This window comes from Cynocephalus volans, chromosome 10 (assembly GCF_027409185.1).
Source record: "Cynocephalus volans isolate mCynVol1 chromosome 10, mCynVol1.pri, whole genome shotgun sequence".
NCBI lineage: Eukaryota > Metazoa > Chordata > Mammalia > Dermoptera > Cynocephalidae > Cynocephalus > Cynocephalus volans.
In genome coordinates this window covers 96,538,247-96,565,971 of record NC_084469.1, presented here as the reverse complement: position 1 = coordinate 96,565,971, position 27,725 = coordinate 96,538,247, and the positions used below count along the sequence as shown (strand labels likewise).

At 55.8% G+C, this 27,725-nt stretch overlaps 3 protein-coding genes across 8 annotated transcripts in view; all 3 read left to right on the top strand.

Annotated features, from left to right (window-relative positions):
* The first annotated feature begins 652 nt into the window (after nt 1-652).
* Nucleotides 653-3,131, top strand: LRG1 (leucine rich alpha-2-glycoprotein 1). The gene is made up of 2 exons (XM_063109600.1): nt 653-745; nt 1,752-3,131. The coding sequence occupies exons 1-2, from the start codon at nt 714-716 to the stop codon at nt 2,734-2,736; spliced, it is 1,017 nt and encodes a 338-aa protein (XP_062965670.1). The 5' UTR covers nt 653-713; the 3' UTR covers nt 2,737-3,131.
* A 1,145-nt stretch (nt 3,132-4,276) lies between these two features.
* On the top strand, nt 4,277-13,185 carry PLIN5 (perilipin 5). Its single transcript, XM_063111979.1, has 8 exons — nt 4,277-4,356; nt 5,101-5,182; nt 5,931-6,126; nt 7,278-7,360; nt 7,805-7,976; nt 8,952-9,151; nt 11,590-11,706; nt 12,131-13,185. Exons 2-8 carry the CDS (start codon nt 5,123-5,125, stop codon nt 12,662-12,664), a joined length of 1,362 nt encoding a protein of 453 aa, XP_062968049.1. The 5' UTR covers nt 4,277-4,356; nt 5,101-5,122; the 3' UTR covers nt 12,665-13,185.
* A 3,323-nt stretch (nt 13,186-16,508) lies between these two features.
* The window catches only part of PLIN4 (perilipin 4), a 13,410-nt gene continuing 2,193 nt past the window's right edge, over nt 16,509-27,725 (top strand). The window contains exons 1-7 of one of the 6 annotated variants that reach the window (XM_063111317.1): nt 16,509-16,585; nt 16,707-16,774; nt 17,281-17,416; nt 18,323-18,384; nt 20,658-24,063; nt 24,218-24,405; nt 27,568-27,654. In XM_063111317.1, coding sequence (XP_062967387.1) covers nt 16,724-16,774; nt 17,281-17,416; nt 18,323-18,384; nt 20,658-24,063; nt 24,218-24,405; nt 27,568-27,654 — 3,930 coding nt within the window. In that variant the 5' untranslated portion in view covers nt 16,509-16,585; nt 16,707-16,723. Of the gene's footprint in view, nt 16,629-16,706; nt 16,775-17,280; nt 17,417-18,307; nt 18,385-20,657; nt 24,064-24,217; nt 24,406-27,567; nt 27,655-27,725 lie in introns of those variants that run through there. The other 5 variants (XM_063111315.1, XM_063111316.1, XM_063111318.1 and 2 more) reach the window with 5 other exon arrangements.

The window sequence follows — 27,725 nt, the reverse complement described above, 5'->3', positions numbered from 1 at the left end:
AACCCGTGACCTTGGTGTTATCAGCACTGCACTCTCCCAAGTGAGCCACAGGCTGGCCCTTGAATCTGTTTTTAAAACATCACTTCATTTAAAAACAAAACAAAACAAAAAAACCCCAACAACTTGTGAGTTCCAGGGGGAAAAAAAAATGCCATGAACTGAAGACAAGAGATTTTTTTTGATGTTCTTTTCAATGAGCTTCCTGGTTGTCCAAGTTTATCATAAATAGTACCTCTTGCTCAAAGAGCTATCCCCACCACCCAGGGAACCTTGACCCTGGAATCCTTAGCTGGGAGAAGTGGGGATTCAGCTAGAGAGACTCTTGGGTACCCCCCCCCCAAAAAAAAAACAGAAAGCAAGCAAGCCTGGCTGGTTAGCTCAGTTGGTAGAGTGTGGTGCTGATAACACCAAGGTCAAGGGTTCAGATCCCTGTGCCAGCTGCCCGGAAAATAAAAAAACAAACCCAGGAAGAAAGGGGAAAAAAACTCGGTTTAGAAGCAGAGCCAAAAAGGGGTGGGGCAGGAAACAACTGCCAAAGCAATTTGTGTAATCCTGACCCCGCCCCTTCCCCTGCCTGGCTCAAGTTCAGCCCCTACCAGGAAATAAATGGAGGTCGGGACTTCCCCATGGTTGTTTCCCCGCCCCCACTCCAGGCAGGTATAAGGTTACCTCCCCAGGCCCAGGGAACCAAGAAGGAAAAGAGAAGGGCCACCATGTCCTCTTGGAATGGAGCACAAAACCAGAGGTAGGTTCCTCTCCCATCCATCGTGGGCAGGCCTAGATGCCCGGCCACACAGGGACACATGGACATTTCATCTGACCCACTGAAGTCACAGGGGGCAGATACAGACCTGCAGGCTGGACCAGACCAACTGTAGCCGTGAACAGACAGGCTCCCTCCCACCCGCACACACACACCTGCAGAAGCCCAGGTGGGCTGTGGGGCCAGGCAGGGAGTGGGGAGAGGCTCCTTGTCAGAGGCCTGGGGCTACAGTGACCAAGGCCGTGCGGGTGATCTCTGATGCTGCTGGGACAGGGATGCCCTGGAGGAGGAGGAGAAGCCCCAGGCCTCCAAGTGTTATGGTGCCAACTCTAAACCACCTCTTCCCGAGACCGAATGCCCAGACCTGCCCAAAGCAGGACATACTTTTCATCTTCAGAGTCTCCTGTTTGCAGCTGGAGCCCTGGGTTGCACCCAAGCACTTGGACGGAGCTGGACACAGATAACCTAACCCAGTTTGGTCAGGGCTGGGCAGAAAGAGGAGGAGCCCAGAGCGGGAACTGAGAGCTCTCCTTGGGACAGGCAGAGCAGGCTCCATGGAAGGGGGGGCACTGGCGCTAGGGCTTTGCGGGATGAGTAAGAGTTCATTGGCTCTGCCTTCAAAACACAGGAGCCAGGGAGACAAGAATGGACCCAGAACACAAGCCAGATCAGAAGAAACTAGCAAGATGGACTGAGAACGATTAACAGCCCATTGGGGCTGGGCTGGTGATGGGGAAGGGTAGTATGTGGAGCTCAGACTCAGAAACTCAAGTTTCATAGAATTAGAATCCTCCCTGGGAAAGGGGCCACTTCTGGCAGCTGTGGGGGGTGGGAGTGGGTTGAGGGAAGAAGGCAGGAGAGGAAGAGGAAGTGACTGCCCAGTCCAGGGTGGTGGCAGTGGGACGAAGGGGCAGATTGTGGGTCCCCTTCTCACTTTGGTTATGAAGCACCTTCTGTTATTGCCGGGGCCTTGACCCCATCTCTCTAGAACCCTGTTCCTGCTGCTGCTGCTATTTGTGGCTTCGTTCCATGCGGCCACCCCAAGCCTCAAAGGCTGCCTGGTGTCCCAGTCAGACAATGGCAGTTCCATCTCCTGCCACCCGCCTGCCAGAGTGCCCCAATACCTCCCAGCTGACACCATCTTCCTGGCCGTGGAGTTCTTCAACCTGACCCAGCTGCCAGCAGACACACTCCAGGGCGCCCCTCATCTCCAGGAATTGCACCTCTCCAGCAACCGGCTGGACAACCTCTCAGCTGAGTTCCTGCTGCCGGTGCCACAACTGAAGGTGCTTGATCTCACCCGCAACGCCCTCACCAGGCTGCCCCCGGGCCTCTTCCAGGCCTCGGCAGCCCTTGACACCCTGGTGTTGAAGGAAAATCACCTGGAAGTCCTGGAGGTCTTGTGGCTGCAAGGCCTGAAAGCACTCAGTTTTCTGGACCTGTCTGGGAACCGCCTCCGGACACTGCCCCCTGGACTGCTGGCCAACTTCACCGTCCTGCGCACCCTTGACCTTGGAGAAAACCAGCTGAAGACCCTGCCGCCTGACCTTCTGAGGGGCCCGCTGCATTTGGAACGGCTGCATCTAGAGGGCAACAGGTTGCGGGAGCTTGCAGAGGGCCTACTGGCACCCCAGCCGGGCCTGCGCTATCTTTTCCTCAACAACAACAAGCTGGCTGTGGTGGCAGCTGGCGCCTTTCAAGGCCTGCAGCAGCTGGACATGCTGGACCTCTCCAATAACTTCCTGACCAGTGTGCCCGAGGGGCTCTGGGCATCCCTAGGGCAGCCAACCCGGGACATGAAGGACGGCTTTGACATCTCCGGTAACCCCTGGACCTGTGATCAGAATCTGCACGACCTCTATCGCTGGCTTGTGGCCAACGAAGACAAGATGTTCTCTGGGAATGACACATGCTGTGCTAGTCCTAAAGCCCTGAAGGGCCAGATGCTCCTGGCAGTGGCCAGGTCCCTGTGAGGCCTGGGGCTGGGGTGGGGGTGGGGGGTGGAGCCTGGAAGAACACTGCACCCCACTTAGCAAATAATCTCACTGTTGCTGGGACCCATTTTGGCCAGGTTCCCCAAAATGCACTGTGGGCTTTCCAGCCTCCTAACCTTGGTCCCAGCTGTTCCCACTTCCTGGAATGCCTTTTCCCCATTCCCAAGATGTCTCCGTCTCTGGGCTCCCCTACATTCCCAGGTCCCTCCTTCTGGCCAAGCCCTGGCTACAATGGGGTTGTCTTTATCTGGTTTCATCTTCCCCAGTTTGAGGGGCTCTGAGTGCAGGGCCTGAGACCGAGTCCCTTCTTATGCAACATGGCTCAGCTTGGGGGCAGACCTGAAGTGTTAAATAAATAACTGTTACAACAGGAATTGGATGAACTGGCATTCATTGTGTTCTTTGTGTCTCCCAAGTTGCTTTCCCAGATCTCCAGGATGAAGGAGTTTCCAAGGAAAGAAGAGGCATGCCTGGGGCCTGGGGTGTGGGACATGGGTCCCATAATGGATGGCAATTGGGATCAATGGCCCACGGCTTGTCCTCCCTCCCCCTATCTTGGAACTTAACTGGAAATAAAACCCTGACCATTGCCCGGGTGTCATTTTACTGGTGGATTTCTGCCAGAACTTGTGTCCTGGGGAAGGTTTAAGTTAAACCAGATTACCCAGGTCTCCAAACAATTTGTCATGCTGACTGACCTGTGATAACCCAACGGGGCCCCTAACCAGGGTAAGCTTGAAGGGGCTGGATGGTGCTGGGGGAACAGGCGGGGTCCAGGGCGCTGTGTTCTTATGACTCAGTTTGTGGGGCCACCTGCCGACGTAGTGGTGGGCTTGTGGGAACTGGGGTGTTGTGACACATCCAGTTTTCTCAGTCCCCTGGAAGGCATTGTGATGAAAGGCAGGGGTCTGGAGTCTAGCGGATCTGGGTTTGAACAGGAGCCCTTACTCGCTGTGGGACCCAGGGCAAGTGGCTTAAGTTTTCTGAGTTTCCTCAGTTTGTTTATCTGTAAAATGGGGATATGAGAAAAGGCTGGCCTGGCTCCTGACTTCGTTAAGTGGCAGATTAAACAAACAAACAAACAAAAACTACCAGCCAGCTGCCAAAAACCAAAGAAACAAAAAAGCCTGCCCCGTTCGCTCAGTTGGTTAAGGCGCGGTGTTGCTAATACTGAGGTCAAGGGTTCGGATGCCCATACTGGCCAGCCGCAAAAAAACCAGAAAGTCATTGAGAACTTGTCCAAGGTCACTCGGCAAGGCAGTGGGAGCTGTGATCGCCCTCCAGTGTCTGGCGGCAACAGCAATGAGGGTGACAGGTGACCAAACGTGGCCAATGAAAGTAGCTCAATACTTGGCATCCAGCGTCCCCGGGTTGCTATGGCAAAAGCAGAGTGCGGCCAAGGGGAGGGTGGGACGAGCCTGGAGCCCCGCCCCGTGGACACGCCCTCTCACGGCCTCTCCCCATTGGTCTGTCCCCAGAGGCTCCGCCCCCCGAGCTGCTATAAGGCGGGCGGGGCGGGCGGGGCCGGCAGGGGCGGAGACTTGAGCCAGAGTCTGGGGTCTGCGGCGGCAGCGGGGGTCTGAGGCTGCGGGCGTCCAGGTGAGTGCGCGAGCGCCCCCAGGCTCGGGGTGGGAGGCCGGATCGGTGGTCCGGCCGCCTGGGAGAGTATGATGGGCCGGAACAGGTGGCTGAGACCCTTGACCCAATTGGCCAGAGCTCAGGACCCTGTTGGGCATGGACCAGGACTGAGAGGGCCCGGGTGGCGACAGAAGTGGGGGAAGGAGGCCAGTCAGAGGCCTGAGGTCGAGCTCCCCGCTCTGACTCTGGCTAGCTGAGTGACCTTGGGCCCAGCATGGACCTGTTGTGTGCCTCAGTTTCCCTGTCAAACGGACTGTGGGTTAATTGGGATTCTGCAGCCACCACCTCCACCCCTGCAGGGGGCTGCTTATGCAGTTCTGTCAGCGCAGGGGCAGCAGGGACCTTCCTCATTTTATAGAAAAGGAAACCGCCCAGAGAGGTGAAGACACTTGCCCAAAGTCACACAGCAGATAATGGCAGGATTTGAACCCAGTGTTTCTCACCCCAGAGCCCATGCTTTGAATCACTACAGTACCCCCACCTTGTCATAGGCTCTTTATTCTGCACCTACTGTTCGCAGAGCCCTGTGCCTGCATTTGTCTGTGCCCTGAACAATACCCCATTTTACGGATGAGGAAACTGAGGCCCCAGGAGGGAACTAGACTTGTCCAAGTCACAAAGCCCAGCTGGACAGGGCCCAGGGCCTGGGAAAGAGCAGGGAGGGCTGCCATGCAGGGAACCCCCTCACTCTGTCCTGCTCTCCAGGGTGACCCTGTTTGGAGCAGACATGTCTGAAGATGAGGCAGGTCAGGCCCCCAGACCCAGCTTGTGGGACCAGGACCAGCAGGTGAGGAGCTGCCCCTTCCCATGGAGTAGGGGCACAGGGAAGGGTGGGGATAGTCCCTTCTGGGACAGTTTCAGGCCAGGTATCCCCTCCCATCCAATCCTTGCTGGGAAACAGAACATTTTAGACCATGGAGGGGGCTGGTCCATTCTGCCCATTCCCTAGAGAGGGCTTAATGAGGACCTGGGAGGGGGACTTCTCTCCAAGGATATCCAGCCGGCTTACCTGGCTCCTGCCCCACTCTCTCCCTTTTCTATCTGAATCTCCACCTGTATCTTTCTGTTTCTGTGCCCACCACCACAGCACCTTTCATAACAATAACGGTAATAGCCCAAGCGTTTCACGTACATTGGCTCCTTGAATACCCCAGTGCAACCCTAGAAACTCATTCTACAGATGGGGAAACAAACACACAGAGCAGTTAAGTCACTTGCCCGTGCTCACACAAGCTTGGAGGTGGCCAAATCAGAACTGAACACAGGCTGTCTTGCTCCAGACTCTGTGACCTTAACCCCTATAGACTAATGTCTCCTCCGTCGAACAGACAAATTATTTCAGAACCTGTAACACTCTGTGTATGGGTGCAGGGACCACAACAGTCTCACATTTATGTGTCTCCACCACCTATGCACAGTTAGGCGCTCAATACACCTTTCCGCAAGTCTCATGCCCAGAGAGGGGAAGTGGGCGATGCTGTGTCTCAGCCCCCCCATCTCCCCCCGGGCCCCTCTGATGCCACCCCTTCCCACAGAACGTGGTGCAGCGCGTAGTGGCTCTGCCACTAGTCAGGGCCACGTGCACTGCAGTCTTTGACGCTTACAGTGCAGCCAAGGACAGGCACCCGCTGTTGGGCTCTGCCTGCCGCATGGCTGAGCAGTGCGTGAACAGCCTGACCACCTGTGCCCTGGACCATGCCCAGCCTCTGCTCGACCACCTGCAGCCCCAATGTGAGTCCTCCTGGCCCAGTCCCTGGGATCTGTGGATTGCCCCACTGCCCCGGCCCCCCTTGGTCCATCTGCATGACATGCCCTGGGGTCATCCACCTGCCTGTACCCCCATCAGTCTGTCCACCTGTCCCATCTCCCCTTCTGTTCTCTACCTGTTCCACCCCCTAGTCAGCCCCCTTCCTACCTCCCCTCAATCTTGTTCACTTACACTTTAATCTGCTTGCTTGGCCTTCTGCCCTTTCCTGTTCATTCCTGGTCTCCCCTCCTCTCTGTCCCCATTTGCACATTTGGTCTGCCTCTCTGTCGTCCTCCCTCATTCCTTGGCCTGACATGCCTTAAGTCCATCTGTCTGTCCAACCTCCCACCTCTCTGTCCCTGCCTCCACTTGTCCTGAACCCCGCAGTCTGAGCCCCACATTTCTCAAATCTCCGTGGACCCCTGTGACCAGCTCAGAGGTCCAATCTGGCTGGGGTGAGAGGCAGGGGGCAGGAAGAAGGTCACCTGAGTGTCCCAGCCCTGGGTCCCCCCCACCCCCTTCCCAGCCAACACCAGTGACCTTGAGCTTGCTACTGGACATCTGAGCTGGGAAGGGCTGAGGAGTCACCTTGGGCTGGGAGCAGCCAGGCGGCTGGCTGGGTCCTGCCTGGTGGCCCACTCACACCCTCAGGGCCCCTAGATTCTCCCAGAGTCAGCCACTTGCTGGGAGGCCCCCAGGTCTCCCTGTGGTCCAGGTCTCCCTCCTCCAGAGTCTCTGTCCAAGACCTCTGGATGTCCATCCCAGCCTCTTTGTGGCTACTCTAGATTCACACAGGCTTAAGGTCTTAGGAGGCCTTCACACCTCTGTGGACAAATCTGTCTGTCTCCTGAATGCGGGTCTTTTCTTGGAGGGAGGGGAGGATCCATCTGAATCCTTGACCTTGGTGTTTTCAACACCGCCCTCTAACCGACTGAGCAGCCGGCCAGCCTCCTTTCTGTTTTGTCTCTCCCTGTCTTTTTTTGTCTCTCCTGATCTTTTCCCTCCCTCTCTGTCTCTGCCTCCTACTCTCTTTCTCTGCCTCTCCCTCTACTACTCCCTCCCTCTATGTCTCTCTCTGTGTCCCTATCTCCCTCTGCATCTCCCTGAGTCTCACTCCCCACCTCTCTCTCTTCAGTGGCCACAGTGAACAATCTGGCCTGCAGGGGCCTGGACAAGCTGGAGGAGAAGCTGCCCTTTCTCCAGCAACCTTCAGAGACGGTACCCAGGATGACCAGACCGTGGGACCTCCACGGGGGTGGGCCAAAAGAGATGGGACGGAGGGATGGTGCTAGCTGGACACTGGGGCAGAGGCAGGCTTTTGTTAATAATCAGCATGGGGCTGGCTGGTTAGCTCAGTTGGTTAGAGCACCACCATGTAACACCAAGGTCAAGGGTTCAGATCCCCATACCAGCCAGCAACCCCGAAAAAGAAAAAAGAATAAATAATTGGCACCAACATATATCGTCCCAGTAGGTGCTGGTAACCCCCTCAACAACCCCTGTGAGGGAAGGATTTTATTATCCCCTATTTTATAGAGGGGAAACTGAGGCACAGAACCAGGAAGGGTTCCAGGGGTCTTTAAGTGCCATCCCCAGAAAACTGGGGTGGGGAGAACAAAGCTGGAGAGCTGCAGCACCTGGAATGGGGGCCCCTCCTGCCAGGTGGTCACCTCGGCCAAAGATGCAGTAGCCAGCGGTGTCACAGGCCTGGCACGGCGGGGCCGGCGCTGGAGCGTGGAGCTGAAGCGCTCTGTGAGCCATGCTGTGGACGTTGTACTGGGCAAGTCCGAGGAGCTGGTGGACCACTTCCTGCCCATGACGGAGGAGGAGCTTGGTGAGGCCAGCACTCTCCTCTCCCCAGCCCCTGAATCTTCCTGCCCTATCACCATCCACATGGTACAGATCAGAGAGGTCCCCATGGTACAGATCAGAGAGGTCTGGGACTTACCCAAGGCCATACAGCAGATCGGCAACAAACATGGAGCTCAAATGCAAGCCTGACTTCTCAGTTGACTTCCACAGCCCCCCAACCCACATCTCACAAGGACCAAGACCCCTCAGACCCCAAGGGCATGAAGGGTTTATTGACTTGAGGACAGAGATCTCAAACTGGTGGCCCTCCAAACTGCATAATTTGGCCTGTGCAATGCCTTTTAAATGTTTTAATTCACTTTATGCATCTAGCAATCAGATTTTGTGCTACAAATCCTGATTTCTGGCTTGTCTTGAAAAACGACACAGGCGGTTCCCTTAACCCCACCATTTCCCAATGTTTCACGTTTTGTCTGCTTCAATTTTTTTTTTTTTTTTTTTTTTTTTGAGACAGACCCCAAACCCTTGCTTTGATTGTTTTTGATACCCGCCTGGCCCTGGAGACAATTTGGCTTTTCAACCCCTGCTTTATAACACTAGAAGAAGGTGTTGACTTAACCCCCTCCTTGGCAGAAAGGCAGTGAGGCATCTGAAGCACCTACTGTGTGCCAGATGCTCGTGATACATTCTTTAAGGGGCTGTGTAATAGAATGGGTAAGTAAAGTATACTCTAGAGCCAGCATGCCTGGGCTCAAATCCCAAGTCTACGTCTTGCAGACTGTGGGACTTTACCTCTCTTTTCCTCAATTTTCCTCATCTGTAAATGGGGCCAATAATAGTGCCTACATCTTAGGGTTTGGGGACAATTAAATGGATTGATGTTAGTAAAAGGAAACTATAAACTTGGGAGTCTGTGGGCTGTTCTACCCAGAAGGTGGTTAGGCATTTGTGGAAGGGGGTGGCCACACTAAAGCCCCTCCCCTGTCCTGTCCTCCAGCGGCGCTGGCAGCTGAGGCTGAAGGCCCGGAAGTGGGCTCGGTGGAGGATCAGAGGAGACAACAGGGCTACTTCGTGCGTCTGGGCTCCCTGTCCGCGCGGATCCGCCATCTGGCCTATGAGCACTCTTTGGGGAAACTGAGGCAGAGCAAACACCGTGCCCAGGACACACTGGCCCAGCTGCAGGAGACGTTAGAGCTGGTGAGAGTTCTCTGCTCGCCCCTGCTCATGAGCCAGACCAATAAGCACAGATTGAGCGCCAGCTGAGTACCTGGTCCCCTGCAGGGGGAGGCAGAGCCAGGCTCAGTCACCTCCAGCCACGTGTGTGTTCAAGGAGCCCGGGGAGTCAGGGAGGGGTTTTATGGATGAGGGGAGATGGGAGCTGGAACTTATAGACAGGAGATGTCAGAAGAAAGAGAACGTGCCCTTTTCCCTGCCTTGCCACCCTTCCGAATCCTCCCTCCTCTCAGCTACCAGCTCACATCCAGCTCCATCCCCCACTGTCCAGTACTCTCCGCTGCAAAGGAAAATAACAGCTCTTGTTTCCTGAGCTTAATGAGGTCAGACACCCCCAAACCTGCTCCTCCCGCATTCCCTGCCCCAACTTAGCTGACGACAGCTCCGTCCCTCCAGGTGCTCAGGCCACAACCTGGGAGGAATCCTCCCCACTGACATTCAATACAGCAGCCATTCTGTCTGCTCTGCCTTCAAAGTCTATCCCAAATTCACCCACTTCTCACCCCTGCTATGGCCACCATGCTGGTCCAGCCCCTATTATTACTCACCTGGACCCCCGGCTTCCACCCTCGCCCCCCACAGTCTGTCCTCCCTGCAGCAGCCACTGGAGGGCGCCCATGAGCACCCGAGTCAGGTCCTGCCCCTCCTCTGCCTGCAGCCCTCCATGGCTCCCACCTCCCTGGAGGGAGAAGCCCAAGTCCTCCTGCAGCCCACCAGGCCCTGCACGACCTACCCCATCCCCTCCCTGCCCTCCCATCCTCCCTCTCTCCCCCTCACTCTCTCTGCTCCATGTTCCTGCAACATGTGGTGCACTGTCCTGCCTTGGGGCCTTCGCACATGCTGTTCCCCCTGCCTGGAACACTTTATTCTCCTTCTTATCACATCTTGCTTCTGCTTTTGGAAAACCATGGGATCTGCTCCTTCATTTACTTGTTTATTGCCTCTGCCCCTCCAGACTGATAATTCTGGGAGGGCAGGGATCTACTCTGCTCTGTCGACAAACATTTATTGTGCCGGGCTCTGTTCCAGGTACTGGCTGGCTTGTTCACCACCCTACCCCCAGCACCTGGCAGAGCACCCACCACGCAGTAATGGCTCAATAAATGCTCATTCAGTGAATACATCAAGAGCCCAGCGGGTACCCAGCACTGTGTCTGTGTTTTACACTATACAGGTGTAGTAGGTTCTTGCACCAACGCTGTGTTTTCTAATACCCACTTTTTGTGGTAAAATGTACTTAACAGGGCTGGCCGCTTAGCTCAGTTGGTTAGAGCCTGGTATTATAACACCAAGGTCAAGGGTTCGGATCCCCATACCAACCAGCCACCAAAATACATATACATATATATATAAATATGTATATGTATTTTGGTTATGTTTTATATATATATATATATATATAAACGTAATATTGACCATTTTAGCCATTTTTAAGTGTATGACTCACTGTCATTAAGAACATGCACACTTGTGTAACCATCACCATTACCTATTTCCAGAACTTTCCCATTACCCCAAACAGAACCTCTGTTCTCGTTAAGCAATCATTCCCCTTTCCCCTTTCCTCCCGGCCCCTGGTAACCTCTATTCTACTTCTGTCTCTAAATCCAATCACTCTAGGTCCCTCCCATGAGCAGAATCACACAGTATTTGTCCTTTTGTGACTGGCTTATGTCACTGAGCACAATGTCCTCAAGGTTCATCCATGTTTTAGCACATGTCAGAATCTCCTTCCTTTTCATGGCTGAGTCATATTCCACCACATGTATCTACCACAGTTTATTCCCATTCATCTTTTCTTTTTTTTTGGTGGCTGGCCAGTACAGGGACCTGAACCCTTGACCTTGGTGTTACAAGGCTGTGCTCTAACCAGCCAGCCCTCCATCCGTCTTCTAATATGCACTTTTTACAGATGTGGGGACCACACCCATAGCTGGGACTCACTTATTTCGATGTGCGCCCACTAGGGAAGGCCCTGACCTGGGCACTGAAGGCACAGACAGCCCTCTCAGTCCACTAGGGGTGTCAGGCCCAGATGAGGGTCTGCCCAGCCAGGAGGGGAGGAGGGAGGGCTTCTGGAGGGGGTGACATCCAGATTGAGACGTGAATTGGAGTGAGCCAGGCAGGGGGATGGGGTGGAGGGGAGAGTGTACCTGGTGGGGGGACCAGCTTGGACAAAGGCCCAGCAGTGAAATTCAGGGGAACCATAGGTCTTGGGGGTTGGTCGAGGACAGAGCAGAGAAGGCGCAGTTTGGCCGGGCTGGATCAGTAGGCAAGGAAGGTTGCATACAGGAGGTGCTCACTACATGCTTACTGAGGCCAGATGCAGGGAAGGATTGGTCCTGAATCTACCCCACCCCCAAATCCTCCAGCCCTGACTACCACTGTCCTTGTCCTTGCAGATTGACCTCATGCAGACTGGGGTGACCCCCATCATCCCAGCCTGCCCCGGGAAGGTGCACGAGCTGTGGGAGGACTGGAGCCAGCAACCCTGGGAGAATGGCCGCAGACGGAGCCAGGTGAGGTGCAGGGGAGCCAGGTGAGGTGGTGGCCATTTCCAGGCAGTGTAGGGAGATGTAGAGTGAGGGGTTCCAGATCAGCCAGGGGCTGGGCTCAAGGTGTCTCCAATTAAATGCTGAGTTCAGCTGGTTGGGGTGTCCATGGGGAAACAGAGGCAAAGCGACAGTCCCGTTGTGGGTCCACGGGAGAAAATGAAGCAGGTCAGTGGCTCTGTATGTGTGTAGGGGTGAAACAGGCAGGGCCACAGTCCCATCAGGTATCCATCGGGAAAACTAAGGCACATTGATGCCCCATTGTGTGTCCATGGCAGCAATTGAGGCAGGTTCATGGATCCATGTATATCCATGGAGGAAAATGAGGTAGGGTGATGGACCTGTTGATTGTCCATTGGGGAACTGAGGTCCCTGCACCCCTCCCCTGCAGGCGGAGCTGGAGACGCTGATGCTGTCCCGCAGCCTGACCCAGGAGCTGCAGGGCACGGTGGACGCACTGGAGACCAGCGTGCGGGGCCTGCCTCCCGGTGCACAGGAGAAGGTGGCCGAGGTGCGGCGCAGCGTGCACGCCCTGCAGGCCGCCTTCGCCAATGCCCGCTGCTTCAGGGACGTGCCAGCAGCCGCGCTGGCCGAGGGCCGAGGCCGTGTGGCCCGGGCCCACGCCAGCGTGGACGAGCTGCTGGAGTTCGTGGTGCAGGCTGTGCCACTACCCTGGCTCGTCGGGCCCTTCGCACCCATCCTTGTGGAGAGGGCCGAGCCCCTGCCTGACCTGGAATCCCTGGTGGATGAGGTGGTCGGGAGCCCCGACCCTCGCTGGGCACACATGGACTGGCCTGCCCAGCAGAGGGCCTGGCAGGCCCAGCATGGGGATGGGACGGGCCTCCCCGGGGACATTCGCGAGGAAGAGCTGGAGCCCCCCAGCCGCCCAGACAAGCACACCCTGATGCCCGAGCTGGACTTCTGACCCAAAGGTTGCCAGTGGACGGACAGGCAGGGGGATGGCCACCCTGCACGCTGAGGTTGCTGCTGCCCCCTGGTGGCCATGCGTAAGCACTATCGGCCAATGCCTTGGCCTTGACACTGAGTTGAGAGGGGGCTGAACTCAGGATCCTTGGCCATCTTTGCTCCTATGGGACCCTCCCCTCTTTTCCTTGGACACTTGGGAACATGAGGCCCGGAGAGGAGCAGGAACTAAGACCCAACTCAGGTCTAACTTTAGCCATGAGCTGGGTTCTTCGTCTGTCTGTGGTCCCATTCCCCTCCACCACCAAGAAGCTTATCAAAACTCCCCAGAAAAACATACTTTTTGCCCAATGGCTTCAATTTGGGGCTTTGAAAAGTGAGCCCCCATCCTCCCCCAGCTTGGATATTCTTGACTGAGGGGTCCCCCAAAGATGCCTGGCCATGCCCCTCCACCTGCCAGACCCACTTGCTTTGCTGTTTGGGGTTTGCTCTCCAGAATAAAGGTGCTTAGTGTTGTCTGAAGGCCCATGCCTCTGTTCTGGTTGGAGTGGGTCTCAGTCCTAGGGGCCTCAGAGGTGTGTGAATGCGGGGACATGGAGAAGGGGGTTTCAAGCCAGAGTTCTTGATCTGGAAGGAATGACACTCCCTGATCCTCTGGTCATCCTGTCTGGAATTCCATCACTAGAGCCCAGCCCACCTGGGGTAAGCCCTGTCCCCTCAAGTGCACTACCCAGAACGGCAACTTTTATCATCTTAGTATAAGTGGATTTCTTAGAAACTGCAGGGAACAGGAGAGGGGAGGGCAGAAGTCAGACGGGACAGCCCCTCCTCTCCCCACCTCCCCAGACCTGCAGGAGCTGGTCTTGCCGTGATTTCCCCAGCTGCACTGGCAGAAGCGGAGAAGACAGAGGCAGGGCAAGGGTCAGGGGCTGGTCTCGTGGGGGCCCTCCTGTCCTCTGACCACATTCCTGGTTGCTCCTTGGACTCCTTTAAGGCTGGGTGGGGGGTTGGGAAACCACCTTCTGGTGCAGTGAGGTCAGGGTGGCCCCTGGCTTCCCTGGGACTCGGTCCAGAGGGTGGCTCTGGGCGCTCCAACCACTTCCCACTAGCCAGATTCACCTCCCTGCCCCTGCTCCAGAACCTCCATAGCTCTCTTTCACCCTCAGACCAAACATCCAAGCTCTTCAGCTTCCCGCTTTATCCTTTGCCCTGCACAGATACTCTGGTCCATTTCTCCTGAACTGTGCACATTCCCCTGGGCCTTTGCTCAGGCTGTGCCCGTTGCCTGGAATGCCCTTCCCACCTCACCACCCATCTCCTGAACACATCTTGTCCATCCTCAAGGCCCAGCCCCAATGCCTCCTCCTCCAGGAAGCCTTCCCGGACTCTACCCCAGTGGGAGAGCTCCCCCTCCAACCCTCCAGAGCCCACCTTATCAGGGCTCCAAGCCCTTTCCACCTTGACTTACAGCCACTGGCAAGCTTGTCTTCTCTTCCCACCCAAGGCTGGTGGCTCCCAGAGGGCCAGGCCTGGCGAGGATGGGCAGAACGGGGTGGGGAAGGGCATTTTGGCAGAGACACTAGCCCAGGTAAAGGCATGGCATTGGGGAAATCAGTTTGGAACAGAGGGGAGAGAAAGAGAAGTGTTGAGATACTGGGATCAGAGAAGGGTTGGGTTACCGGGGGACAGCAGTGAAGACACTGGGGTGTGGGCCCAGCCTTGCCAACAACTGGGTGGGAAAGGACTTTCCCTCTCCGAACTCCAGCTTTCTCCTCTGTGAAATGGGCATGAAAGTATAAAGGCAGTTCTGCCGAATCTCAGTAAACGTCTCACCCACGGAAACTATTATTCACTCATTCATTTGCTCGTTCAACAAGTATTTACTGAGCGCCTGCTGTGTGCCATGCAGTTCTCTACCCTGAGGACGCAGCAGTGAGTAAACATCCTGCCCTCTACGGAGTTCCTAGTGCAGTAGGGGAGATGACAATAAACAAGAAAAAGAAGTAAATTACTTATTTTAGTGTTAGTAGATGATGAGAAAAATAAAAGGGAAGGTGATGGGGAGCCTGTGGGGGTACAGGGAGGGGTGCCTAATATTAAATGGGAGGAGCAATGCAGGAAGGCCTCCCTGAGGAGGTGAATTCTGAGGTGATGCTTTGGGGAAGGGTGTTCCAGGCAGGGGGAATAGCATGTGCAAAGGTCCTGAGGCAGGACCAAGCCTGACGTGTGGGAGGAACAGCAAGGAGGCCCATGTGGCTGGAGCAGAGTGAGCGGGGAGGAGAGGAGGGCAGGGAAAGGATGGGGCAGGTTGTGCAGAGCCTTGTGGGCCTTGGGCTTTTACCCCAAGGCAGGTGGGAGCCATGGAGGGCTGTGGGTGGAGGAGGAACATGCCCTGACTGGAGAGTTTAAGATATTTCTACTGTTTGGGGCTGCTTTCTCCCCATCCCCACTGGGCTGTGGCTGCCTTGGGAGGAAGAGGAGGGAAACACCCAGAATTTTTCTTGCTACCCTTGGGATGCATTGGCTGGGAGTAAACAGACTGGGGGACACCCCCCTGTTCTGTTCCCAAACTGTTTAGCCAACACAGTGACAGCTCCAAGGAAACGGCCTAGGTGTCATCAGGCACAGTAGCTGGATGGACCCTTCCTCCTCCCAGCTCAGCGCCCAGAGCCACTAATTGGGTCTGCTCCCTCATCCAGCACGTGGCTAGGATCCCTGTCCCAGGGGCAGGTGGGAGGACACAGCCCAGGGAGGGTGTGGCCGTCATTCTTCTGGTTGTCCATCCACCCACAGACAGCCCACTCGGCATGCAGTCTCCAAGTTTGGATTTGAATCCTGTCTACAACTTCCTGGCTATGTGGCCTCAGGCACAAGACACCTCCTCTAGGGAGCCTTCCTGGGTTGGTCCAAGCCCAGTAGGCCAGCTTCTCACTTCTAGGGAGCCTCCAGCCCTGATGGTGCTACATCTTTGTCCACATTTTGGCTCAGGTCCCTTCTGGAGTGGCTCATCCCTTTCCTGCTTGGGACACCCCCATTCCTCTTAGAGACCCCATTTCTGCCTGGGCAAGGCTAAGCTAATGTCTGTTGAGCAGCTGCTGGTGCCAGGCACTGGGGTAGATAGGTCACATACGCAGCCTTGTTTCAGGCTCACAAACACCCTATGGGTTGGCCCATTTAGCCAAACATTTATTAGGCACCAAAATGTGTGCCAGGCACTGTTCTAAGTGCACGAGACACAGCAAGGAACGAAACAGGCCTGGCAGAGGTTAGGGACACAGGGAGCCATGTGGGTGTTTGGGGGAAGGGTGCTCCAAACTAACAGAGGGAACAGCCCGTGCAAAGGCCCTGGGGCAGGACCGAGCCTGGCATGTTGGAGGAACAACAATGAGACCTGTGTGGCTGGGACAGAGTGAGCAAGATGAGAGGGAGGAGTGAGGGAGAGGGGGGAGGGGAGGGCATGAAGGGGACAGGGCAAGTCATACGGGACTTTATGGGTCATGGTGAGGAGTCTGGAGGGGGAAATTGAGGCACAAAGATGGTAACTGGCCAAGGCGTCCCACCAGAGTAGGGATTCCAACTGTACCCATCTCATGGATGGAAACCGAAGGCAGAGGGCATGGAGACAGTGCCTCAGGGCCCAGGAGGAGAGCCCAGCTGGCCCATGAGTCACTTGGCCTGGTGCGGGCAGATACCGTGGGCAGAGGTGGCCCAGTGCTGAGAGCGGGGGAAAGGTGCTGGGCCTGGGGCCCACGCTGGGCCGGGCAGGCAGGCACATGACCGCCCAGGCCCCCCCAGCCTCACTGGCCGCCTGCCTCTGCCGGCTGGGCCTGCGCCTGACCCAGACCCTATAAGGCCTGGGAGCCGAGAGCAAAGCCAGCTGCCAGCTGAGCTGGCCGTTGCTCTGAGGGACTCTGCAGTTCAGGTGAGCAGGGCCGTTTGTGCCCCTGGTGACGCCAAGAATCCAGGTGGGTGTTGGGGGGATGGGTGTGGAGCAGGAGGCTGGGGACCTCTCCTATTCATGCATCTTCTCTGACCCCTTCCAGCTGCTTAGACTAGAACCATGTCTGCTCAGGATGAAGGGAGCCGGGATCCCCCCAAAACCAAGGGCAAGGTAAAGAGAGGGGAAAGAAGGGCAGATTCCTGCTAGGGCCTAGAGACCCCCCAGAGCCTTGGGAAGGTGACCTCCCCAGTCCTGGGGTCTGGAGAGGTGCTTCCCTGCTAGGGTGCGAGGGCTCTGAGAACCATGATGCCACCTCTTCCCTTCTGTCCCAAGCCAGGGGTGGGGGGCTCATGCAGACCTTAGCCCCTACCCCACTGTGTGACCTTGGGCCAGCAATGGCCCCCCCTTCTTAGCCTCAGTTTCCCCATCTGTGCAATGGAGACTGTGGAAGGAAAAGGTCTTCGGAGACCTGGTGGACGATCTCCTCCTCTGTCCATGGGAGGCAGGTTGAATCTGCCCATTGCCCAGGTGAGGAAACTGAGGCTGAGTGGCTAGGACACTTTCCCGAAGTCACCCAGGAGTGAGGGGCCGGGGTGGTATCGGACTGAGCAATGCTTCCCTCTCACCCATCCCTGCCATGGCCTGGTCTTGCTCACATTGCCCCCTACGCCACGCAGACCCTGGGCAGGTTTTTGGGGTCTCTGCCTGGCTTCAGTTCTGCCCGGAACCTAGTGGCCAACGCTCACAGCTCAGCGAGAGAAAACCGGCTAGCTGCCAGCCCTGCAGGGGCTCCCACCCCTGAGGCTGCCCAGGGTGAGTGGACAACCCAACAGTGGGGGGACTCTGAGGGTGAACCCCGTGAAAAGGAAATCCCCTAGCAGGAACTTCGGGTCACTTGGGGAGCGCTTCCTATATGCCTGTGTTGTCTGACTACACACTACGAGGCTGGCATGCTCATTTAGCGCCAGATGGGGAAACTGAGGCATGAATACAGGGAGAGAGTTGCCCAGGTGGCATCACCAGCAAAAGCTGGGTTTGGAACCCAGCCTGTTTCAGTCCTGCCCCCGCCCCCACCACCTTGCTGCTGATGCATGGTGGACCAGGCCGGTGCTTTGCATGTCTGAGCTCACCAGAGACTGAGATCCCATCTCCCAGAGAGGGGCGGTGGCTTCCCTGGGGTCACACAGCCTGGGAGACTCCCCAGCCTCCAATGGTTCAGCTGGGGTGCCTCAGGCAGGCTCGGGGCACACAGAGGGGCCACTGCAGGGAGCCCAGGGCTGGGGCAGCACCCCTAGCTAGGCCTCTCTCTGGGCCCAGAGCCCCAGGCAGCTGACTCCTGCTCCACATACCTTGGCAACAGGCTGCTGGCAGCTGCGTGGGGGTGGGGCAGGGTGGGGCAGGAGCTGCTCCCACCCACCCACCCACCCACCCCAGGCTATGTGGACCCTGGAACTTAGAGTAGGTGGCCAACACCCAGCAGAGAAAACGCCACAGAGCCCTGCTCCAGGGGACCGTGGCCCTGCGAGTCCAGGGAGCCCCTGGTGGGATTGGTGGTTGAGCCTGGCCAGTGGCTGTGGATGTCACCTCCTGCTGTCCCTGGCGGGGTGACTGGGACATTCCTGACCTTTCAGACTGTGCCCGGCGATTGTGCAACGGGCACCATTGTGGCTGATCCCATCCATGTCCCTCACCCTCCCTGACCAGCCCCTGTCCCCGCAGAGGCCACCGATCCGGAGCAGACAGCCAGGGGAATGGAAAAGCCGCTGCAACCTTCGGAAAAGGTGAGAAGGGCCTGTGGAGCCTGGTCCGATGGCCTCTGCCTCTCAACTTGCAGCAGAAACCCTCGGGGTGCCCCTTCTGAGATGTCTCAGTTCCCAGCATCTGGGGGGAGGGGTTGTTGTAGGCCAAAGACAGGCAGACACCCCTGTGGTGTGTCAGGCTCTATGCTAAGCACTGTTAACAGTTAATCCTCCCAACCTCCCCACAAGGAAGAGCGCAGTAATACCCCCCATGACAGTAGAAGCACAGAGAAGCTGAGTCACCTGCCAAAAGCCACACAGCAAAAAGTGGTAGTGTGGGGTTTCAACCTTGAACAGATGCTGAACCACGGACCTATGCTGCATCCGCCCTCAATCCTAGATAAATGGGGGGCACTGGCATTGTTATTGTCTCCAAGGCCCAGTCAAAAGAAGTGGCTAGTCTATGATGACTGAAGGCCACAGCAGGGGGGCAAAGCCCTGGTTCTTCCACCCAGCACACACCCCGACTCTGGAGTCTTTTGTGACTCCCCTCTGCCCTCACTGAAGCCCGATTGGAGGCTCTCAGAGGGCAAAGCACTGTGGGGCTCACCCTCTGCAGGCCCGTCTGGCCTAAATCAAAACATATTCCTGGAAGCTGAGGCCACACCCCCTTTTATACCTGCCCCCCAACTAGTATTAATTGAGTACCTACTATGCACACAGAGCTTCAGACATCTCGACTCATTTCCTGCACCACCCTTGAAGAAGGTGCCTCTTTGGTCACCCTTTTTCAGATGAGGATACAGGCTCAGAGATGATGAGGCTTGCCTAAGGTCACACAGCAAATGCAGGAAAGAGCTGGGATTCAAACCTGTTTCTCTCCAGCTGCAGAGACCAAGGTGCCCACTTGAGTCAACTCTGGGCAGGAGCCAGGTGTGAGAATACAAGGGGTCTCCAAAAAGTTCATGGAAAGATTCACACTACCTTTTGATTCTATTTTTCCATGAACTTTTTGAGGTATCATTGTATAATTTCAGGGCTTCTCAACCTCAGTACTATAGACTTGGAGCCAGATCCTTCTCTGTGGTGGGGCCATGTTAAGCTCTGCAGGGGTTGAGCAATGTCCCCGACCCCCACCCACTCCAGGCCAGGAGCACCCCCAAGTCGTGACAACCACAAATGTCCCCAGAGAGCTACCAATGTCCCCTGGGTGGGGTGAAGGATCAACTCAATTGAGAACCACTGGATTAAAAACAGCACACTCATGGTTACACCTAAGTGTTGGTAACTCCCAGGCCGTCACCAGCTTTGTTTAGTGTGGTGAAACTAGAGAAAAATGCCCTTTGGTAGGCCAAAACTGGTTAAAGGTCCTATGGTTCAAACCTAACGTCTGTATTTTTCTTTTTCTTTCTTTTTTTTTTTTTAAAAGATGACCGGTAAGGGGATCTTAACCCTTGACTTGGTGTTGTCAGCACCACGCTCAGCCAGTGAGCGAACCGGCCATCCGTATATGGGATCCGAACCCAGGGCCTTGGTGTTATCAGCACCGCACTCTCCCGAGTGAGCCACGGGCCGGCCCAGTGTCTGTATTTTTCTGGTTATTAATTTTCTAAACCTTGATTCATTTCTTTTACTTGAATACTTTATTTATTTTATTTTTTAAAGATGACCGGTAAGGGGATCTTAACCCTTGACTTGGTGTTGTTAGCACCACGCTCACTCAGTGAGCTAACCAGCCATCCCTATGTAGGGATCCAAGCCCGCGGCCTTGGTGTTATCAGCACCACATTCTCCTGAGTGAGCCACGGGCCAGCCCTTACTTGAATACTTTAATAAACAGCACCGACCAGCTGCCAAAAAAAAAAAGTTTAAACAATTTGTTCTCCTTAAAGTCTCTAGGAAACCAGGCTCAATATTTGCCATAAATAGAGAATAGGCAAGATGAACAAAAACATGTAATTCCAAGACTTGACCTTGAGGCCTTGGGACAGATTCAAGAGTTGTCAGGGACCTGCAGTCAGTCATCCATGGGGTCTTGACTGAGTTAGGGGCTGGAGCGAGTTGGAAAGGAATCACCTGGCATTCCGTAATGCAGAGCTTGTGAAGGCCGTGTCCCGGAGCGCCAGGCTGGCAGCCCAGGTGATGAAAGTACCAGGGAGAAGTACTTCCGGGGGAGAGGTGTAGAGGAGGCAGCTTGGTTTTCAGAGAGGCTGCAGTCCCTCCCCACAAGGCACACCAGGGAGTTGGGATAGCTGAACCTGGTGGGGAGGTGTCTCCTGGTTTTTCTCTTGCCTGCCCATGTCCTTTCTCATCAGATGGGGTCGGGGGCCAAAGACCTGCCATACCCTAAGATGTCTAGGACCAAGGACGCCATCTCCTCCGGGGTGACCAATGTTGTGGATGTGACTAAGGGAGTGGTCCAGGAAGGCCTGGGCACCACCCAATCTGCACTCACGGGCACCAAGGAGGTGGTGTCCAGTGGGGTCACCGCGGCAGTGGGTGTGGCCAAAGGGGTAGTCCAAGGGGGTCTGGACACCTCCAAGGATGTCATCACCAGCACCAAGGATGCACTGTCTACTGGGCTCACGGGGGCAGTGAACTTGGCCAAAGGAACTGTCCAGACCGGCGTGGACACCACCAAGACCATCCTAACTGGTACCAAGGACACCGTCTGTGGTGGGGTGACGGGTGCCATGAACACGGCCAAAGGGGCTGTCAAGGGGGGACTAGACACCACCAAGTCTGTGATCATGGGCACCAAAGACACACTGTCCACTGGGCTCACTGGGGCAGTGAACGTGGCCAAAGGAACAATCCAGACTGGCGTGGACACCACCAAAACTGTCCTAACTGGTACCAAGGACACAGTGTCCACTGGGGTGACCAGTGCCATGAATGTGGCCAAAGGAGCTGTCCAGACCGGCATGGACACTACCAAGACTGTACTAACTGGTACCAAGGCCACTGTGTGTGGTGGGGTGACCGGAGCCATGAACGTGACCAAAGGGGTGATCAAGGGGGGACTGGACACCACCAAGTCTGTGGTCATGGGCACCAAAGACACACTGTCCACTGGGCTCACTGGGGCAGTGAACGCAGCCAAAGGATCTGTACAAACCGGTGTGGACACCACCAAGACTGTGCTGACCGGCACTAAAGATGCAGTGTCCACTGGGGTCACAGGTACAGTGAACTTGGCCAAAGGAACCATCCAGACTGGCTTAGACACCACCAAGACTGTGCTGACTGGCACCAAAGATGCAGTGTCCACTGGGGTCACAGGTACAGTGAACTTGGCCAAAGGAACCATCCAGACTGGCTTAGACACCACCAAGACTGTGCTGACTGGCACCAAAGATGCAGTGTCCACTGGGGTCACAGGTACAGTGAACTTGGCCAAAGGAACCATCCAGACTGGCTTAGACACCACCAAGACTGTGCTGACTGGCACCAAAGATGCAGTGTCCACTGGGGTCACAGGTACAGTGAACTTGGCCAAAGGAACCATCCAGACTGGCTTAGACACCACCAAGACTGTGCTGACAGGCACCAAAGATGCAGTGTACACTGGAGTGACCGGTGCAATGAATGTGGCCAAAGGGGCTGTCCAGACTGGTGTGGGCACCACCAAGACTGTACTAACTGGTACCAAGGACACCGTGTGTGGTGGGGTGACTGGTGCCATGAACGTGGCCAAAGGGGCCGTGCAGGGGGGCCTGGACACCACAAAGTCTGTGGTCATGGGCAGCAAAGACACACTGTCCACTGGGATCACTGGGGCAGTGAACTTGGCCAAAGGAACAATCCAGACTGGTGTGGACACCACCAAAACCGTCCTAACTGGTACCAAGGACACTGTCTATGGTGGAGTGACCAGTGCTGTGAATGTAGCCAAAGGGGCCGTTCAGACCAGTGTGGACAACTCCAAGACCGTGCTGACCGGCACCAAAGACGCAGTGTCCACTGGGGTGACTGGAGCAGTGAATTTGGCCAAAGGAAGTGTCCAGACTGGTTTAGACACCACCAAGACCGTGTTGACTGGCACCAAGAACACCATCTATACTGGGGTGACCAGTGCTGTAAATGTGGCCAAAGGGGCCGTCCAGGGGGGCCTGGACACCACGAAGTGTGTTGTCACTGGCACAAAAGACACTGTGTCCACTGGGCTCATGGGGGCACTAAACGTGGCCAAAGGAACTGTCCAGACTGGCTTGGACACCACGAAGGCCGTGCTGACTGGCACTAAAGACGCAGTGTCCACTGGGGTGACTGGAGCAGTGAATTTGGCCAAAGGAAGTGTCCAGACTGGTTTAGACACCACCAAGACCGTGTTGACTGGTACCAAGGATACCGTCTGTACTGGGGTGACTGGTGCCATAAACGTGGCCAAAGGGGCTGTCCAGGGGGGTCTGGACACCACAAAATCTGTTGTCACTGGCACAAAAGACACTGTGTCCACTGGGCTAATGGGGGCACTAAATGTGGCCAAAGGAACCGTCCAGACAGGCTTAGACACCAGCAAGACTGTACTGACTGGCACCAAGAACACCATGTGTGGTGGGGCGACCAGTGCCATGAATGTGGCCAAAGGAGCCGTCCAGACGGGTATGAACACCACCAAGACAGTACTAACTAGCACTAAAGACACAGTGTCCACTGGGCTCACTGGGGTAGTGAACTTGGCCAAAGGAACTGGCCAGACCAGCATGGACACCACCAAGACAGTCCTAACTGGTACCAAGGACATCGTCTCTGGTGGAGTGACTGGTGCTGTGAATGTGGCCAAAGGGGCCATCCAGACCAGTATGGACACCACCAAGACTGTGCTGACCGGCACCAAAGACATGATGTCTACTGGGCTCACTGGAGCAGCGAATGTGGCCAAAGGGACCATCCAGGGGAGCCTGGACACCACAAAGTCTGTTGTCACTGGCACAAAAGACAACGTGTCCACTGGGCTCATGGGGGCACTAAATGTGGCCAAAGAAACGGTCCAGACTGGCTTGGACACCACCAAAACCATGCTGACTGGCACCAAAGATGCAGTGTCCAGTGGGCTCACTGGGACAGTGAACTTGGCCAAAGGAACTGTCCAGACTGGGTTGGACACAACCAAGACCGTGCTGACCGGCACCAAGAACACCATCTGTGGTGGGGTGACTGGTGCTGTGAATGTGGCCAAAGGGGCTGCCCAGGGGGGCCTGGACACCACAAAGGCTGTGGTCATAGGCACAAAAGACACACTGTCCACTGGCCTCACAGGGGCAGTGAATGTGGCCAGAGGAGCCGTGGAAACTGGACAAAATGAGACCCAGGCTGTCCTGACCAGCACCAAAGACACAGTGTCCACTGGGCTCTCTGGAGCAAGAAGTGTGGCCACAGGGGCTGTCCACACTGGTCTTGACACCATCCGGAATTGGCTACCTGGTACCCAGGACACCCTCTGGGATGGATCCACCAGTTACAGGGCCTGGGACAAAAGAGATCACACTGCCCTGAGCCACCCAGACACACTCTGTGCAGGCCTAGAGCTCACCAGGGAAGCCACAGCCGCCACCAAGAGCCTTAAATCTGACGTGGCCACATTCACCCCAGGCTGGGAGGATACGGGGCACCCAGCTGCCACACGTGGCCATGAAGGGGCTACAGGCTTTGCGACACTACGAGATGAGTTGGAGGGGCTGGGGGAGATCTTCTGCCCCATGAATGCTGAGGAGCAAGGTAAGGATGACATACCAGGGGAGGTCCCACCTCCAGCTGGGTGCCCCAGGGTGGGCACAGCTCCTGGGTGAGGGTAGTGCCTTGACTTTTGTAAACCCCAAGCCCAGATGCCCTGAGGGGCTTCTTGGATTGAATCACGCCATGCTGTTTGCAGCTCAGCTGGCTGCTGCCCAGCCCGGGCCAAAGGTGCTCTCAGCTGACCAAGGGAGCTTCTTTGTCCGTTTGGGTGACCTGGCCCCTGGCCTCCGCCAGCGGGCTTTTGAACATGCTGTGAGCCACCTGCAGCACCACCAGTTCCAAGCCAGGGATGCTCTGGCCCAGCTCCAGGATGCCTTCCAGATGGTAAGAGCTTCCCCCTCCCCACCCCTTCTCCAAGGCAGCTTTTATATTTTGGGGGGCAGCTGGCTGGCATGGGGAAGCAAATCCTTGACCTTGGTGTTACAAGACTGTGTTCTAACCAACTGAGCTAACTGGCCAGCTCCCCAAAGGCAGCTTCTTAGGATACCTCCCTCAACTTGCCCATTCATGCTCAGAGATTCAATGCATATCAGCTGAGCACCTCAGAGACGCCTCCATTGGCCACTGAGATGGCCACGACTCTGCTCACGGGGCTCGTGTCCCAGCAAGGGAGACAGACAGCGGGACCAGCTACTTACAACAGGGAATGTAGAGAAAACAAAACAATCCATGTGCAGAGGGAAGATCTGGGCTGGGCAGGGAGGCCGTCCCTCTGAGCCTTGTTCTGACTGATGGGTAGAGCCATGCAAAGCCCAGGAGAAAGTGGGGACAGTGAGCACCCCGGAACAGGTTGGGTGTGTCAGAGCAGCAGAAATGTGGCAGTGTGGCTGTGGGGAAGTGAAGGTGGAAACTGGATCAGGAGAGCCACAGGGCCTGGGGTTGCAGTGCACGTAGGAAAGGACCCCATTGAAGGTGACTTGAATAACATCTAGGGGACAGGCACCCTGGTTGGAGAAGACTTCCCCTCCCACTGTCCCCATTCTCTTTTTTCTTTTTTTTTTTTTTTGGTGGATCCAAATCCCTGACTTTGGTCTTACACGGTGGTACTCTAACCAACTGGGTTAACCGGCCAGACCCCAAACTCTCTTCCTCTGGTCCAGGGTCTCTCTCCCAGGGCGCTGTAGACATTGGGGCTGGATCCTTCTCTGCGGTGGGGCCGTCCTAGGCACTGCAGAGTGTTGAGCAGCGTCCCTGGCCTCCACCCATCCCCTCCCCAGTCTCAAGGACAAAAAATGTCTCCAGACACTGCCACATGGGCAGCTCTAAGATTCTCAACCTTGAGAGTGTATCAGAATTACCTGAAGGGCTGAGTTCCGCCCCCACCCCCGACCCCAGGTACTGATGCTGCTGCGTGGTTAGTCCACATCCCAGGGGTCTGTGGCTAACTGCAAAGTTTGAGGCTCTAACCCAAGGGTTCTCAATATGGGGATGATTCTCCCCCAGGGGACACTGGGCATGTCTGGGGACATTTGTGGTTGTCATGACTGGGGGTGCTCCTGGCACAGAGTGGGTGGAGGCAGGGATGCTGCTCAGCACCTGCAGTGCCCAGGACGCCCCACCACAGAGAAGGATCCAGCCCCAAATATCCATAGTACTGAGGTCCTATAAAAGGCTGGTCACAAAGCGCTTTTCTGCCTCTAGAGCCTCAGCAAAGTTGACTGGGCAAGAATTCACCAGCAGCATTTTTCAGAAGGGGAAACCGAGGCCAAGAGAAGGGACAGAAAGAACTTTGCTGCAAGGTCACACAGGATCACATATTATTCATTCATTTGCTCATTTGTTCATTTAACAAGTATTTGTTGGATGCCTTGGGATGTCCTGAGAATAAAGTCCTCTTTTGAGGGGTGACACGGTAGTTGGGGGATACAGACAATTAAGAGAACATATGGTATGGTAAACAATGTGTCAGGATAAGGCAGTGGGAGTTCTGGGGTGATCACTGTGAAAAGGGGATGTTTGAGGTGAGATCTAAATGACAGAGTTAGATTTGGAGGAAGTGTGATCTGAGAAAGAAGACACAGCATGTGCAAAGGTCCTGGGGCAGGATAGAGCCTGGCATGTGGGAGGAACAGCAAGGAGCGAGAGGGAGAGGGGGGGAGGAGAGGGGAGGGGAGGGACGGGACGGGGCAGGTCATGCAGGGCCTTCTGGGCTGTGGGGAGGACTTGGGCTTTTACCCCGAGGGACATGGGAGCCACGGAGGGCTGTGGGCTGAGGAGTGAGCTGATCCGACAGAGGTTTTATTTAAGAGGATCACTGTGACTGCCATGGGGAGGTCAGGCCACACAGGAGTCAAGGGCTGGAGCCCGAGATCAGTGAGGAGGCTTCTGTACAAGTCCACGCAGGCAGTGCTGAGGCTGGGGGTGGTGCTGGGGGTGGGAAGCAGCAGGGCTCGGGGTGTATTTCAAAAGTAGAGCTGCCAGGGTCTGTAGGTGGGTGAGATATGGGAGGTGAGAGAGAGAAGACCCTAAGTGGCCCCTGAGATCTGCCACCTGAGGAAAGCAGGGGATGCTTAGGGAGCTGCCATGTGGGCTGAGGGTGAATGTTACAAGCTTGGATTTGGATGGAGTGAGGTGAGATGCCTGGTGGGCATTCAGGTGGAGATGTCTGCAGATGCAGCTGGCTCTCAACGGCAGGGGTGAGAGCCAGGAGGAGGGCAATGGCAATTTGGGGTCAACATCTGGTCCTCATGCCACCTCTGCTACTGGCTATTGAGAGGACAAGGAAGACTGGACCCTGTATGGGTGGGGGTTGGGGGCTGCTAAGTGCTGGAGACACAGCAGCCAACAAGGAGGAAAACATCCTGGCAGAGCTCTCACCCAAAACATGAGATAACAGCAAATAAACACACACCTGAAATAATTTCAGATGGCGATGTGCCCACGAGATTAACAGAGAAGTGGCAGGGAGGGACTGGGGGCTGCCACATCGGGTGGGCAGGGAAGTCCTCTCCTAGAGGGCAATCTGGAGCTGAGACCAAATGGTGCCAAGTGAGGGGACAGAGGAAGTATACTGTGGGCTGAGTGAGCAGCACACGCACAGGTCCTGAGGCAGGAGCGTGTTGGGCATGGTCGGGGGACAGAATGGAGCAGTGTAGATGGAGCAGACACAGTAATGGGGTGTTGGTGGGAGATGAGGCCAGAGATGTCCCAGGGGCCAGAACACCTAGGACATTGTGAGAAGTTAGATTTTATCCAAAAGACACTGGGGAGCCATGGGAGGGTTTTGAGCTAGGGAGTGACACAATGCCACTGACATTATTTGGTCTCCCAACAACCCCATAAGGAGTGTGCATTTTCACTTCTTTACATGAGACGACAAGCCCACCATGGCACAGCTGACATTAAACTCGTGGTACCTCCACCATGCCACGGAGAAGGTCAAGGCACAAGGCTCCAGAGCTAGGAGTCTGAACGCCCCCCTAGTCCCTGGGAGAGTGTGAAACGTCCTTACCAAGAATCTACCATCTCTCTGCTTATTGTTTCCAGATCGAAAAGGCCAAGCAGACTCCAGAAGGGCAGCCAGGTCTGGACTGGGGCTCATGCACCAGAGTGGAGGACACTGGGTCCCAGGAGGTGTGTTTGGTGCAGGCTGAGCCTCCCTTCCCAAGCCTCCTGCCCTTCATCCCTGCTTACCTTGCTCCTTC